This window comes from Diospyros lotus, chromosome 5 (assembly GCF_014633365.1).
Source record: "Diospyros lotus cultivar Yz01 chromosome 5, ASM1463336v1, whole genome shotgun sequence".
Classification (NCBI taxonomy): domain Eukaryota; kingdom Viridiplantae; phylum Streptophyta; class Magnoliopsida; order Ericales; family Ebenaceae; genus Diospyros; species Diospyros lotus.
In genome coordinates this window covers 40,117,024-40,132,027 of record NC_068342.1, presented here as the reverse complement: position 1 = coordinate 40,132,027, position 15,004 = coordinate 40,117,024, and the positions used below count along the sequence as shown (strand labels likewise).

General features: G+C 35.1%; 2 protein-coding genes across 5 annotated transcripts in view; both read left to right on the top strand.

Annotated features, from left to right (window-relative positions):
* Window positions 1–2,350, top strand: part of LOC127801836 (serine/threonine-protein kinase TOR) — a 109,240-nt gene extending 106,890 nt beyond the window's left edge. The window contains exons 54-58 of one of the 2 annotated variants that reach the window (XM_052337282.1): window positions 58–130; window positions 235–369; window positions 664–837; window positions 922–1,187; window positions 2,055–2,350. In XM_052337282.1, coding sequence (XP_052193242.1) covers window positions 58–130; window positions 235–369; window positions 664–837; window positions 922–1,187; window positions 2,055–2,073 — 667 coding nt within the window. In that variant the 3' untranslated portion in view covers window positions 2,074–2,350. Of the gene's footprint in view, window positions 1–57; window positions 131–234; window positions 370–663; window positions 838–909; window positions 1,188–2,054 lie in introns of both variants that reach the window. The other variant, XM_052337281.1, reaches the window with a different exon arrangement.
* A 6,025-nt stretch (window positions 2,351–8,375) lies between these two features.
* LOC127802865 (pyruvate kinase isozyme A, chloroplastic-like) lies at window positions 8,376–12,121 on the top strand. Of its 3 annotated transcripts, none has more exons than XM_052338933.1 (7): window positions 8,376–9,149; window positions 9,317–9,404; window positions 9,490–9,680; window positions 10,212–10,330; window positions 10,710–10,953; window positions 11,266–11,475; window positions 11,667–11,943. In XM_052338933.1, the coding sequence occupies exons 1-7, from the start codon at window positions 8,628–8,630 to the stop codon at window positions 11,796–11,798; spliced, it is 1,506 nt and encodes a 501-aa protein (XP_052194893.1). In that variant the 5' UTR covers window positions 8,376–8,627; the 3' UTR covers window positions 11,799–11,943. The 3 variants fall into 3 exon arrangements, with proteins under 3 accessions (XP_052194893.1, XP_052194892.1, XP_052194891.1); XM_052338932.1 differs by having other exon boundaries at window positions 11,266–11,500; window positions 11,620–11,943; XM_052338931.1 differs by having other exon boundaries at window positions 8,377–9,149; window positions 11,266–11,500; window positions 11,667–12,121.
* The last annotated feature ends 2,883 nt before the right edge of the window (window positions 12,122–15,004 follow it).

Below are 15,004 nucleotides of genomic sequence, written 5' to 3'. Positions count from 1 at the left end.
AGATAGTTGAATTCATGATTATTGTTGACAGTATTTATAATTTTTGTTCTCTTGCAGTGGGAAGATATTGCACATTGATTTTGGAGACTGTTTTGAAGCTTCGATGAACCGTGAGAAGTTTCCTGAAAAGGTATTGCTTCAGCTTTTAAATTCTGCAGACATAAAATTTGCACACAAATTGCCTCTATGATATTAGGTTTATGCTATTCCTCTTACATGGATGTGATATTGCAGGTTCCTTTCCGCTTGACAAGAATGCTTGTGAAGGCTATGGAGGTTAGTGGTATTGAAGGCAACTTCCGTTCAACTTGTGAAAATGTGATGCAGGTTCTTCGAACACACAAGGATAGTGTCATGGCTATGATGGAGGTGTGAACACACTTTCCTTGTTTCCTTTCGTAATTGAGTGGCATTTTGATTATTGAATAGTTTGATTTGAGAATATCTTATATCATAAACTTCTGTTGTGAAATTTACATTTGTGCTCTCTCTCTCTCTCTCTCTCTCTCTATATATATATATATATATATATATTCGAGTTGGGTGAGGGGTTGGTATAAAAAATTTTAGTTGTCATTGATGATGGAACCTTTTCAAAGCTTCAAATAGCCGGGTATCAACTGTATTCCAAAGAAGCCAACTTTTAGTTCAACTTGTTATCAGGCTTTTGTTCATGATCCTTTGATAAACTGGCGCCTTTTCAACTTCAATGAAGTACCTCAAATGTCAGCCATGGTCAACTCTCATGTCCCTGCCGTTGTCAATAGTGATGAAACTGCTCCAAATAGAGAGCTGCTTCAACCACAAAGAGGTGCTCGAGAGAGGGAGCTTCTTCAGGTATTCAATTATTAACTTCTAGGATGAAAAGTTTGTCCCTGTATGCTGATAAATTGTGCTTATGGTTCCAAGGGATATACGCAGGCCGTCAATCAACTAGGTGATGCTAACGAGGTCTTAAATGAGCGTGCTGTGCTTGTTATGGCTCGGATGAGTAACAAGCTTACAGGGCGCGATTTTTCTAGTGGTTCTTCAGGAGCAACCAACTCTACCCAACATGCAGTAGACCATAATACCTTGACCTCTGGAGATACTCGTGAAGTTGAACATGGTTTATCTGTTAAACTGCAAGTTCAGAAGTTGATTCTTCAAGCTACATCTCATGAAAATTTGTGCCAAAACTATGTCGGGTATGCTATCATGCAGTTTCTTACTGGCTTTGGGTTACATGAATTAGATAGCTTGGTTTTCTTTATATACAAAGTTTAATTCTGTTAAACTACAAGTACTATTACCAATTGCTGTTGCTTATTTAATTCTCTCTTATATATTTGCAACAAACCTCCCTGATGATACAAAGAAAGCTCAATTATATTGAGTGACCTGGACTCTGGAAAATCTTGACAATGTTTCGTGTTTGTGAAGTTGAATCTCTTAGAGAGCAGATAATAGAACTCCTGACAAAATTTAGTCGTTTAATACTACAAAGAGGATCCTTCTGTTCCTCGATGTTATGTGAGCTAACCTGAATTACCATGGAAAAGGGAGTGAGGAACTGGAATTTGAACCGGGATAGAGCCTTCTTTATGGTCATTGGATACGTGTCAAATACACACACACACACATACAGGAGTGTTTGCACGGAAATCCTCAGTTATGTAAAAAGTCACACGCAAAATGTAGCGGGCAAGGAAAATTTCCAGAGAACCTGAACAAGATGACTAGGGATTGAAGAAGTGCATTTAGATTCAATCAAGTACTTCTAAATCTTTGGGCTGACTCAAATGCTAATTAGCTTTGTAGTAATGACTGAGCAATTATATTATGGACCATTTGAAACCCCTCCGTGTCATATTTAGTGCGGAAATACTCCTAACAGCGCAAACCAGAATTTTGGCTGCACATCACACCTGAATGATTTGTTTTGGTTTCGGTCCATCTGTGCATAATCATATTGATATATATGTATATATAAACATTTCATTTCATACCTAGCATTTATTTATTCCCCGCCCCCGCCCCGAAAGGATCTAACATTTATTTCTTGCTGTTGACAGGTGGTGTCCCTTTTGGTAACCGCGAGACTCAAAAACATACTGTACATACCGTCACGTACATAGCCTCTGCTAGTACCTTCGACAACGTCCCTCAGTTCTTGTCTATATTTATTTCCTGTATATAGCGGCTCTTTTTGGAGCGACAAGTGTTGTCCTATTTGCCTGGGTTTTCTTTGCTTCATTTGAAGGAAATATTATTCATGTGTATAGGCAACGCGACCGACCAAAATGTGAAGGCCAAACCATAGTTGCAGAATCTGTATGTTGCTTATCTATGTAGATGTAGTTTCAGGCAAGGTCTATTTCATTCTAATCCTGCTTAAGAGGGTTAATGGTTGAGCTTCTCAAAATCTCTGGACACCTGATATGATGTTGCCACAACTGAAGCAACCTGCCACTTCAGATAACATGATCCCTCATTCTTGAATCCCACCCAGTATCCAGATTTTGGATAATAGAGAGACCGTGGACTTGTCATTTTTTATCATTTCCAAGTCAAGGAACAATACCCTCGAAAGGAAACCTGACATGATTGCCTGGAACTTTTATTTGCATTCCAAAAATTGGGAAATCAAATGCCCGATGAATATCCAAAGATCATAGTTTGGCAAAACATAAAACCTATCAAAGTACTTGTTTGGCTTTGACTTGTGTTGGACACCGTAACAATTCTACCATCTTGCCAAACCCTGCAATGTTACTCGATGGTTCAATGTGTTTACCTGGAGATTGACAATTTGAGAAAAAGGATAATGAATTTGTATCCTCTTTTTAGTTGTCTTTTGAGAAATGGTGACTTGCCCACTCAACTTAAGAGTCTTATAACAGAGCCATACGCGCTTACCAAACATTTTATAGAAAGGGGGTAAAAAGATAAAATTATCTTCTCAAACTTTGCAAATTTGCAAAGCATTGCCCTTCTCTGTTTGCTCCCCTCTTATGATCGCGCCTCTGCTGTCTTTTCCTCTCCGCGGCGCCTCGTCGCCTTACTGTCGTTGTCTCGTTACCATTGTCGTCTCGCGTCGCTGGAAGATATAGTAACGATCGGCGAGGCGATGAGAGGTGGCGATGGTAACGGGGCGTTGCGGAGAGGAGAAGGCAACGGAGGTGCGGCCATAGGAGGGGAGCGAGCAGAGCAAGGGCAATGCTTTGTAAATTTGTAAAGTTTGAGGGGTAATTTTGTCTTTTTGCCCCGTTTCTGTAAGACTCTTGGTAATCTTCTCGGGCTCTCAAGACTTTTCCCCCAACTTAGGGGGTTGGCAGGGCGTGCTCAGAGGGCTGCAATATCAAGTTCTAACAAGGGAGCCATGGAAAAGAACTTAAATGGCCATAATTTCCAGAATGGGGCCCTGCCCGTAAGAGATATCTCAAAACTAAGCAAAGCCCAGCCATACCTAGTACACTTTTGATGTGGAAGCCGGGCCTTCTAATCTTGTGGGTTTTTGTTGATGGCGGAGGTGGGCTGTTATTGGCGGCCGCCCAACTTCAGCCACTAATTTGGGGGTGATAAAAGCCTGGTGAGGGCGTGCATGGTAAGGTGGGGGTGGAAATTAGGTGCGGATGGTTGACTGAGCCATTGTTTTCCTTGAAGAATCAATCACACGGAAGCATGAGTTGGTTGAATCTTGCAAGAAACATAGTCTTTTCAATGGTGTACCATTGTGGAGTGGAATGTGGCACCTGAACTGTTCTCGAAAGAATGAAGAATTTGAGTAAAATATATATATGTATATATAGCTTCAATTGATGTAGCAGATCTCATCTGAGTAGTAGAATTAAGATTTGATACGTTGTAGATGAGCCCCTCTGATGGAAGTGGATGCCATGTTACTTTTAGGACTGTTGAAACAGAAAAAATCCACCCACGGGTGCAAGAGCGGGGAGAGTGGATGGCCAATGCTCCTGCCCAACAGAGCTAAGCCTTGTTCATAAATCAAAACCTGCTTCGACTTAGCAGGACGTTGGAGGGTGGGTCTCGCACAGAGAAAAGCCTTTTTTATTTGTTACAGCATCTTCAAGCTGCCCTTGCTGCAATTAACGACAAACTGTGCAGTGATATTAAGAGTTAATAAATGACGAATTGACTAAAAAATACAGATTTAGGAATATAATAAAAATAATGAAAATTTTAAATAATTATATTAAAAAATACATAAAAATCGAAAAGTAAAAATATAGGTTTGCACCCAATACGAGTTACATCATATTGTTAATTCTTAAACTTTACACTCCATGATAAATTAGTTATCATTTTAATTTTTATCACAACAAATATAATTTTTTTATTTTTATTAAAAATTTAGTTCTTCTTCTTCTTCTTCTTCTAATTTTTCATCACATTATGTTAATAAAAAGTGACAAAATATACATTAATATAAGCTCTAAAGTCACTTATGCTAAAATTAATCTAAACTCCATAATCAAATAATTTTTGGTTTTTCATTAAGGGTAATGTTTCCATTCGGTGCAATAAATATACATTGTTTTCAGCTATCATAAAAAATAATGAAATGTTGCTAACTTTTTTTTTATTTTTATTTTTTATGTGGGTGGTTACTAAAATGCCACCCTTTGTGAAATGAATTCTGAAAATACTATTTATTTTTTTCCCACTACTTGATTGCCAGTTTGGACCAGGGACGTAGTATGACAACAACACATGATCAATTCGTTGGAGGCTGCCACTATGTATTTAATTAGCACTTGTCAATGTTTCGAACATAGGAACTTGAGATAATAAATAAATAAATAAGATTATGAATTTGCACAAATTAAAACCACTATTATTACGAATATTGACTCTCCACTATATCATGGTTTGTTTAATAGAATATATATATATATATATATATATCTTGAAAATAGAGTTTGATGGATTTCTCACTACCCCAATTGGATTATCAAAACCTTTTTTTTTTTTTTTTGGTTTCTTCAGCTCAAATGCTCACAAATGACACAACAAACATTTGTAAGTTGCTTTCTGCTTTTCATTCTCTTTTTTACCACTCACCCAACTTACAATTTGATTCTTTTTATGAGAGTTGCACCTTTGATTTGTCTTAATTTTTAATAATTTCTACACTTTAATTATATTAAAGTACATTACTGAAACACACAAAAGTGTTGGTGACCCCTCATGTTTCTAAAGGGCTAAATCCATATTTTTACTTTTTTTTTTATGATCATTCAAATTTTTCATTTTTTTTTATTATACCATTGAGCCTAATTTTTTAATCAATTTAATTTCTCTTTTTTTTTTTCATGTGGCAATCTAAATTTTTTGTTGTTTTGATTACTCTCATATATTTGCATTTTCAAGTCCATCTAACTTTTATACGTTTATGTATACAAAAAAGATAAAGTAAAACAATAAAATACACATTACACTCTGTATACGTTAATGAATAAGAATTAAATTGATTCGAAAATACAAATATAGAGGAATCAAAACAACAAAAAATTTAAGTTGACACATGAAAAAAAATTAAAATATAACTGTTGTGACATGGATACAACAATAAATTTGTAGAATAAAAACGTCGTCTTCAAGCTGCTTGAGTCTGTAAAAATAAGAAAACAGTTAAAGGGTGCGGGAACTGAGGAAGTTCCCGCGCAAACACTCTGACGCTTCAATTAGATATTGAATATAATAAAAGAAACAGTATTGAAATAGTATCAATGACCTCTCCCCGTTCAAGAATGAATTACTTCTTACTTATAGAGAAATATGGAATAATTCAAAATGTAACAGAATTACAGATAACGCTTATCTTGATAGATAATATTTATCTTATCTTTTTTAGGGATAGAATTTCTTAGGGATAATACTTATCCAAATATTTCATAACCATTTTAAAATTTAGAATTCGCTATGGATAATTATATATCCTCTTCTTGAAATATTCAAAAGAATTTTTAAATATCGGACTTATCGTATTTGCGCGCTTTGTGTGGAACCCCCCACATATGAAAAATTTATGCCTTTTAGCCCAAAAATATATTTTGGGCTTTTGGACTTGCTTGACTCTTTAATGGGCTTTTACCTATGATACAATAATTGCTCTCCACTCTTACCTTTGACTGCAAGGCAAAGGGAATAGTACACTAACTATGCCTCATCGTTGTCGGGCTACTTGCAAGACAACGATTTTATTTTTTCCTCATTGCCGGGCTATGCGCAGGACAATGGGCCTTTTGCTCTTACCTTATTATCAAGCTACTAGCGAGATAATATGTTTGTTTTCCTTCATTGTCGGGCTATGTGCTGGATAATAGACTTGTTGTTTTTCTCTCGTTACCGAGCTATGTATAGGGCAACGGGTCTTTTGATTTTTGCCATAATATTGCGGCTCCCCAGTTTCATGTGTATATGCTTGCTGGAATATTTGTAGGCGACATCTGTAATTCGAAATAATATCAATATTTTGTTTTCACGGTTCGGTATACCACTTACATCCGCAATCCGAGAGTATTTTGTTTTTGCGGTTCGACATACTGCTTACATCCACAATTAAAGAATAATAATATTTTATTTTCGCGATTCGGCGTAACGCTTACGTCTGCAATTAAAGAATAATAATATTTTATTTTTACGGTTCGACGTAACGTCTATATCCGCAATTAAAGTTAGTTTTATTTTCGCAATTCGACGTGACGCCTACGTCCGCAATTAAAGAATAACAATATTTTATTTTCGTGATTTGGCATAATGCCTACGTCTGCATGCAGGGCGAATCTTTCGTCTGCTCACGTTTATTGACCTCCAAACATTTTTACAGAATTAATTAAAATTTAAATCAATGGTATAAGCATAAAGAAATTAATTAAATCAAAAAAAGGAAGAAAAAACTCTATGCCAGATCTGGAATAGATCTGGGTACCGAATCTTCCTACTACTTCTCGCCTGCTTGCCCGCGTTGCCTTCTGCCCGGCTGTTATGGCGTGATTTGCCATGCTTCTTCCTTTCTTTTTATACTATTTTTTCCAAAAAAAAGCTTCGCTCAGAAGCTCTCATAATAATAATATAATATGCATAAGATATGTTTGTTTCAGCTTCCACGATAAGTCATGTGTATATAAATTGATGATTGCACACATAAAGTTGATACATATAATGTCTCTTGACATTTTTTTTTTCTTTTTCTGCTAAGCATTCACACAAAGCTTCTTCATACGGGAGAGATATCCTTGCCTTTTTTTCAATTATTTTTATTTTTGAATAAAATAATAATTGAAAAACGAAATGATGATATATGCAAAAATATTAACTAAAGGAACATACCATTAATGCAATTATCACATACGTGTAATACCTTTTTTCTCAATTGATTTGATTTGACTTTATGCGGCTTGAGATTATGTGAGAGCCGTTGTAGTATTAATAGACTTTTTGGACATTTCCCATAGACGGCGCCAATTATTGTGACATGGATACAACAATAAATTTGTAGAATGGAAACGTCGTCTTCAAGCCGTCTGAACCTGCAAAAATAAGAAAATAGTCAGAGGGCGTAGGGAGGTCCCCGCGCAAACACTTCAACGCTTCAATTAGATATTGAATATAATAAAAGAAACAGTATTGAAATAGTATCAAAGACCTCCCCCATTCAAGAATGAATTACTTCTTATTTATAGAGAAATATGGAATGATTCAAAATGTAACAGAATTACAGATAACGCTTATCTTGATAGATGATATTTATCTTATCATTTTTAAGGATAAAATTTCTTAGAGATAATGCTTATCCAAATATTTCATAACCATTTTAGAATTTAGAATTCGTTATGGATAATTATTTATCCTCTTCTTGAAATATTCAAAAGAATTTTTAAATGTTGGACTTATCGTGTTTGCGCGCTTTGTGCGGGACCTCCCCACATATGGGAAATTTATGCCTTTTAGACCAAAAATATATTTTGAGCTTTTGGACTTGCTTGACCCTTTAATGGGCTTTTACATATGACACAACAATAATGATTAAATTGATTTGAAAATATAAATATAATGATATAATTAAAATAATAAAAGTTTTTAATAATTATTCAAAAAAATAAAAATATAAAAACAAAAATATAAGATTGGCGGTCTATAAGGCTTTATCGTGTGGTCCTGCCCAATTTGCCACGCGGGTGATATTTTGAGAATAAATTTAAAAATAATGGCATTTTGAAAATTAGTTCTAAAAAAAATGGTATTTTTGTAATTGACTCAATGAATTCTTCTTTTGCTGGGGTAGCTGGCCGTTAATTTGGACAGCTAACGGCCCCGTACCGCCCTTCTCAACGGTCCTTAAGGTTTCAAATAATTTAATGTGGCAACAAGCAGCTGCCTTCGCTCTTTATCTCTCTTCTTCTTCTTCTTCTCATGGAATATTCTCTCTCCTCTCAAACCCTTTGACCATTGTCTCTTCCCCTTTAAACCCTACCAAGAAAGCTAAAAAACTAGACGGATTTCCCAATCCCAAAGGCCCTAAATAGTGTCACCAGAAAGATCTTCTTCTTCTTCTTCTTTACCGTACTCTGTTATTAAGATCTTTCACAATTTCCTGGTCAATCTCCATCCTAGTATCTTGAATGGCTATCTTGACGTCCATGGCTGTTGCCGGAGGTTCAGATCTCGTCTGCCCCCGGATCATCGCGAAGAACGCGGCTGTGAATTTGAGGAGTAGCGTTTTGGCCGTTCCATTTGGTCTAGTTAAATTGAGGGTCGCGAAATTGGGGATCAGGGTTCAGGCGATTGGGAATGCGGAGAGGTTTCAGATTTCGGAGAGTTTGGAGGGTTCTCTAGGGTTTGATGTGATGTCTGAGGGGGAGTTGAAGGAGAAGGGCTTCATGGGGCTGAGGAAGACCAAGCTTGTATGCACGATCGGGCCGGCTTGTTGCTCTATTGAGGACTTGGAGAGGTTGGCTGCCGGAGGGATGAATGTTGCCAGGCTTAATATGTGCCATAACTCGCGGGAATGGCACCGGGGTGTGATTCGGAGGATCAAGAAGTTGAATGAGGAAAAAGGGTTTTGCGTGTCTGTGATGATTGATACAGAAGGCAGCCAGCTACATGTGGTTGATCATGGGGCTCCCTCCTCTGTCAAAGCTAAGGTAAAACACCAACATTCACTACTTTGTTTGGAAAAATGATTTGAACAATCGAATGTAGCTGTTAATTTGGGGAAACTGCAAGTGGAGACTCGTTAGATCTTTAGTAGTATTATGATCTTTTTGGGAAACAATTATGCAATTCTGATAAAGTCATCTTGGAGCATCAGGATGGGTCGATCTGGTTTTTCACAACTGAAAATTTTGAAGGTTGTCGTCCATTCACTGTACAAGCAAACTATGAAGGCTTTTCAGAAGGTGGTATAAAGACTAATGCTAGTCCAGTGGAAATTAGCCTGATGTGAACATGAAACGGTAATCTGGTTAAATCTCTCTCTCTCAGGTATCAAAGTTGGTGATGAGCTTGTTATAGATGGAGGAATGGCAACCTTTGAAGTGATAGAAATAATTGGGAATGACTTGCGTTGCAAGTGCGTGGACCCTGGTTTACTCCTGCCTCGTGCCAAGTTGAGCTTTTGGAGAGACGGGAAGCTTGTTGGGAAAAATCATGAGCTCCCAACTCTATCATCTAAGGTCAATTTTTCAAACAATTCAGTTCTGAATTTTGTTTAGCTTCTGGTGCATCTCTATTGTGTTTGAACTTGAACATGTAACCTGGAAAGCCATATTATAACAGTACAAGGAAACTTCCACGTAGCTGTCTTGTTTTACATCGCTTTTCCAGAAAATAACGGGTTTGCTACAGCACACTGACATTGTAAAAGTTTAAGTAGGATATAGATCTATATTCTCTGTAAGCATTCTGGGTCTGCACTCTTCAAATAAGATGCATATGCTGATGACTGTTCATCATTGAGGACTTAATTGAATAAGATGATGCCACAGGTCCTTTTGTGCGCCTGAATGACCTAGTACTACACTTTTTGATCTTTTTGTTTTTCCGCCCTTTTCTCTTTTCAGTGCTCTCTCTGAATAGTTGTTAGAACTGGTTATCAGCCAACATAAATATGTCAAAAGGAGCTTATTCGAAGGATATGTTGACATATACTTGGATAATTCTATTTGTTTCTCATCACCAAATTCATGTTGGTATATGATCTGCAGGATTGGTCTGACATCGAGTTTGGAATTTCTGAAGGTATTGATTTTATTGCCATGTCATTCGTGAATGATGCTGACGCTGTCAAGCATTTAAAGAACTACCTCTCAAATAAAGCACCTAGGTATGTGCAAAATCCCCAAAGCAGATCCTTGATGAATTCTAGTCACTGCTAATTTCTTTAAAAGCTGGCTTGTGTCGAGTGTAAATGTCAATTTGTACTGTGCTAAGAGTCTGTTCTGAACATGCAAATCATCTTTAACTATTTCAATGAGTGTACCAAAATGTTATACCTTTGTTTTTGTGCATAATCAAGAATAACTGTTTAATGGTAACAACTTTTGCTCTTGAAACCTCATTCCATGGGCATAATCTTTTTAGTACCGTATAATGAGAACTATATTCACGTAGTAAATAATGCAGTTAGATGTTTATAAATTTCTTCCCCTGCTGCCATCTCAAGGAATATGAACTCTGAAAAGGCAGGCTTCTTGAATTAACAGATCGATCAGAGTTCTAGCAAAGATAGAGAGCTTGGAGTCTCTCCACAAACTGGTAGAAATTGTAGAGGCTTCTGATGGAATAATGGTGGCTCGAGGTGACCTCGGGGTTGAAATTCCATTTGAGCAGATACCAACAGTGCAACAGAAAATTACCTATGTTTGCAGGCAGCTCAACAAGCCAGTAATTATTGCTTCTCAACTTCTTGAGTCAATGATTGAATATCCTACTCCAACACGAGCTGAGGTACTATACTGAATTACCTTCTTAAGTTTTAGATAGATAAAAAGTAAAGAAAAATACTTAAAAGAAAATATTTCTCTTAACATGTTAAGCCAGTTCAGAATAAACTTTGTATCATACTTTGTTCATGAATACTTTATTCGTCTTGATTGACTTGCAATCCTTTTAGGAGGTGCCATTTTGTTTTTTGCCTGGTGGGGGGATGTAAATATTGAAGAAACTCTTTCTACCTAGTGGGATTAATGCTTGTGACGATGATATGATGATGGTGAACTGTTGAAACTCTTTGTTGACAATTTGTCTTGATATTACAAGGTTGCCGATGTTTCTGAAGCAGTTCGACAGTATGCTGATGCCCTCATGTTATCCGGTGAGTCTGCAATTGGATCATTCGGAAACAAGGCACTTTCTGTCTTGCAGACAACCAGCAGTCGGATGGAACTGTGGAGTCGAGAAGAGAACCAACAAAGTGGTCTCCATTGGCATGAACTTGGACTATCTTTGCCTGACAAGATAGCCGAGCAGGTTTGCAGTTGTGCTGTAGAAATGGGTAACTAAACTCCTCTTAGCATGCCTTCATATATATCTAACATTTTTTGGGACTCAGATAGTTTCTTGGGTTCACAAGCAATTGCATGCTATATGAACTCAAGAAATGTCTTTATGCAGATCCCCATGCCTACAAATGTTTCATCAGTTGTCTGCTCTGTCTGCAGCTAACAAGCTTGGTGTGGATGCTATCTTTGTATACACCAAGAATGGGCATATGGCATCTCTACTCTCGCGCAACCGTCCAAACCCTCCCATATTTGCGTTCACCGACAATGACAGCACCCGAATGGCTCTGACTTTGCAGTGGGGAATTGTCCCCCTCCTAGTTGATTTATCGGATGATGTTGAAGCCAACATATCAAAGACCATTGGTCTTTTGAAAACAAAGGGGATGGTGAAAGAAGGAGATGCTCTTTTGGTGGTTTCAGATGACATTCCGAGCTCTGCAAATCCAACTGTTTTCCAATCAATCCAAGTGAAAACCATTGTGTAGAAGGCACTTCTCTTTAATGGAACAAGGTAAATTATCCATGTAACCTTTTGAGCCTGTTGCCCTGATCTGAGTCTACATTTTCTTGTATCCTTTCAGTGTATGGAAACATACTTCTTCTTCTTCTTCTTCTTCCTCTTCTCTGTGCTTGGCTACCTTCACTTCCAAAACATTAAAAAGGAAATCTTATTTACACTCAATTGTGACACTTTAGAAGATACTCGTGTATCAATGTGTTATACATTTGCAGTAATATGATACAAAATACAAGCATATCAATACATGAGTATCATCAAAAGTGTCACAAGAGAGTGTCCAAATAACATTTCCAAATCATGGCATTCCTTGCCTAGTCTTAGCTTTACTTTACAAATAGACTCTTTTATAACTTTTTAGTAATACACGAGCAAATTCAAACCCACTATTGCGGTTTAAATGAATCGATATACGCCCCTTTAAATTCAATATAATCATTTTCTTTTTTGGAAAAAAAAGAACAAAAATGAAGCATGAATAGTAGATGTGTTAGATGTAAGTGTTAATTTGGCCAGTAAATACTTTGGGTCACAAACAAGTTACATACTCGTCACATATAATTTATTTTATAATTTAAATTGAATTACAGAATGAAAAGTGTAATTTTTTTTTTTCATTTTAAAGTATTTTAAGCATTGATATTCACAAATATTAATCTTATGAAGTGGAGTTGTTCTTGACAATATCCAATTTTTACTTTGGGCATCTTTAGGATAATATCTATTTTTATTGACATATTATTTTTATTTTTTATACCAATATAGTTTACTAAATAATGATGAAAAATAAATTTGTTCATGGGTGGGCCAAGTTTGAGTCATGTTATTATGGTTGTTGGTCGTTCAGGTTTAGGTTGCACAAAAATGATAATAGAAAACGGATACGATACGAAATAAAAATAAAAAAATAATATTTTTCAAATATTAGTATGAGTAAAAAACGAGCATAGCGGAGATGAGGATGCTAAGATAAATGTGTGACCATACAAAAAAAGATAAAATTAAAAATGAGGTTATTCATAATAAGGTAGAAATAATGCCAATCAAGGAGAAGATGAGAGAGACTAGATTAAGATAGTTTGGTCATGTGAGAAAGAGACCAAGAGACGTTCTTGTGAGGAGATGACAAACGAAGATATGATATGAAGTGTATAGACTTAAATGAAGATATGACAAAAGATAGAAATACATGGAAGTCTAGAATTCATGTAGTCAACTCCACATAGTGGGATAAAGCAAGGTTGTTAAAATAGAGATTTTAAGTGGAATCGAAAAAGTGTCCATAAAATCGGATCGTAAAATCGTAAGATTTTAGAGATAATTAAAAATACCCTTCAATTTTTGTAAATATATGTTTATAATAACATAATTTTGCAGAAAATAAATTAATATCTTTTAATAACCTGATTATTCCTTATTATAGTTTAAAAGATGATACTTCCAAAATATAGTTCAAAAACTAGCAGGTTGGTATAGACAATTTAGAGACAAAATATAGGTAATTTAGAGGTAAAATATAGCTTAAAATTCTTTAGAGGATTCTTTCAACGTCTTTCATTAGATTTATGTTGCATTTTTTCTTGATTTAACATTGATTAAATCAAGTAAAATCCCAATTTGAGGTTTGGTGGTCCATTAATTATTTACTTGTTTGTCTTGATTTATTTATGCAATCAATGTTAAATCAAGTAAAAATTATAATTTAAATCAAGTAAATTGAAACTTATGCAATTAATGTTAGATGCTATGTGACATTGAAACTTATACAATCAATGTTAAATCAAGTTCCAATTTAGAGGCAAAATATAATAATTCATTGCATAAGTTCCAATGTCAGATGCTATGTGACATTGACACGTTGGAAACATCATCTAAATTGCAACTTAAATCAATGAAGGTCTTTGAATCGTAAAATCGTTTGGGAATCTCTAAAGCATAAAATCGTAAAATCGTATATGTAAAATCGAGATTTTATAGGATTTTATCCTAAATTGGATTTTACATGGGATTTGAATCGTTTAGGGGTCTTCAAATTATAAAATCGTACGCGTAAAATCGGGATTTTAATAACTAAGGTTAGATATATTATTGTTGTTGTTTAATATTTTTTAAAAACAAGTAAGAATTAGAAACTTGTAAATAAAAAAATTATAGAGATTTTTTTTGTAAATATAATTTTTAATATAAAAATTATAAAAAATAGTTATTTAATTTAAAAATAAATATAAGTTTCATAATATATTTAAATAAATATAAAAATAAATTCTATCATTCATGAATCATTACTTACTAATTAAAAATAAATAATAAATTAAAAAATATATATAATACAAACAATAAATTTAAAAATCTACTTACTTTTAAAATTACAAAATGAAGCTCATGTTTATTATATTTTTTTAATATAACAAAATGATCTCAAAATATTTTTAAAATTACAAAAACAATTCATAAACATTTTTTTTTGATGTTTTTGATGTTTTAAAAATAGAAACATTTGAAAAATATTAAAATGGTGCCTCCAAAACATTGTTGTGCATCATAAGTCCGGGCCTTGGATTATTCTCGACATAATTTACAAGCCACTTAGACAAAAATTTATGCAACTAATGCCTAATCTAGCCTTTCAAATGGTTTGAGTAGGTGAATTATAACAGAAATCCTGGACTAGGTTGCAAATCTTAATATCCTAATTTCTTGATCTATATCTGTCGACGTTTAGAATTGGTCGACCATGATTCGTTAGCTCGCACTGATATAATGAATTCGAGAGGGAGAAAAGGGTTATCTAATTTGGTTTGTTGATTCGCGGGGCACTTGGCCCCTGAAAAATACTCCGATACTCAAGTAAATACAAAATATCAGTAAGTTGATAGAAAAAAACATACCATGTTTCTAGGGAGAGCTGACTAATATATAGAAGTAGGAGATGTCATTTTGCATATGCTATACGTTTGCAGGTGATGAAACAGAATAT

Coding starts and splice junctions, on each gene's coding strand:
- LOC127802865 (XM_052338931.1), top strand. CDS start 8,628: ATGGCTATCTTGACGTCCATGGCTGTTGCCGGAGGTTCAGATCTCGTC. Junction 9,405..9,489: donor CTATGAAGGCTTTTCAGAAG/GTGGTATAAAGA, acceptor TCTCTCTCTCAG/GTATCAAAGTTGGTGATGAG. Junction 11,501..11,666: donor CAGTTGTGCTGTAGAAATGG/GTAACTAAACTC, acceptor CTCTGTCTGCAG/CTAACAAGCTTGGTGTGGAT.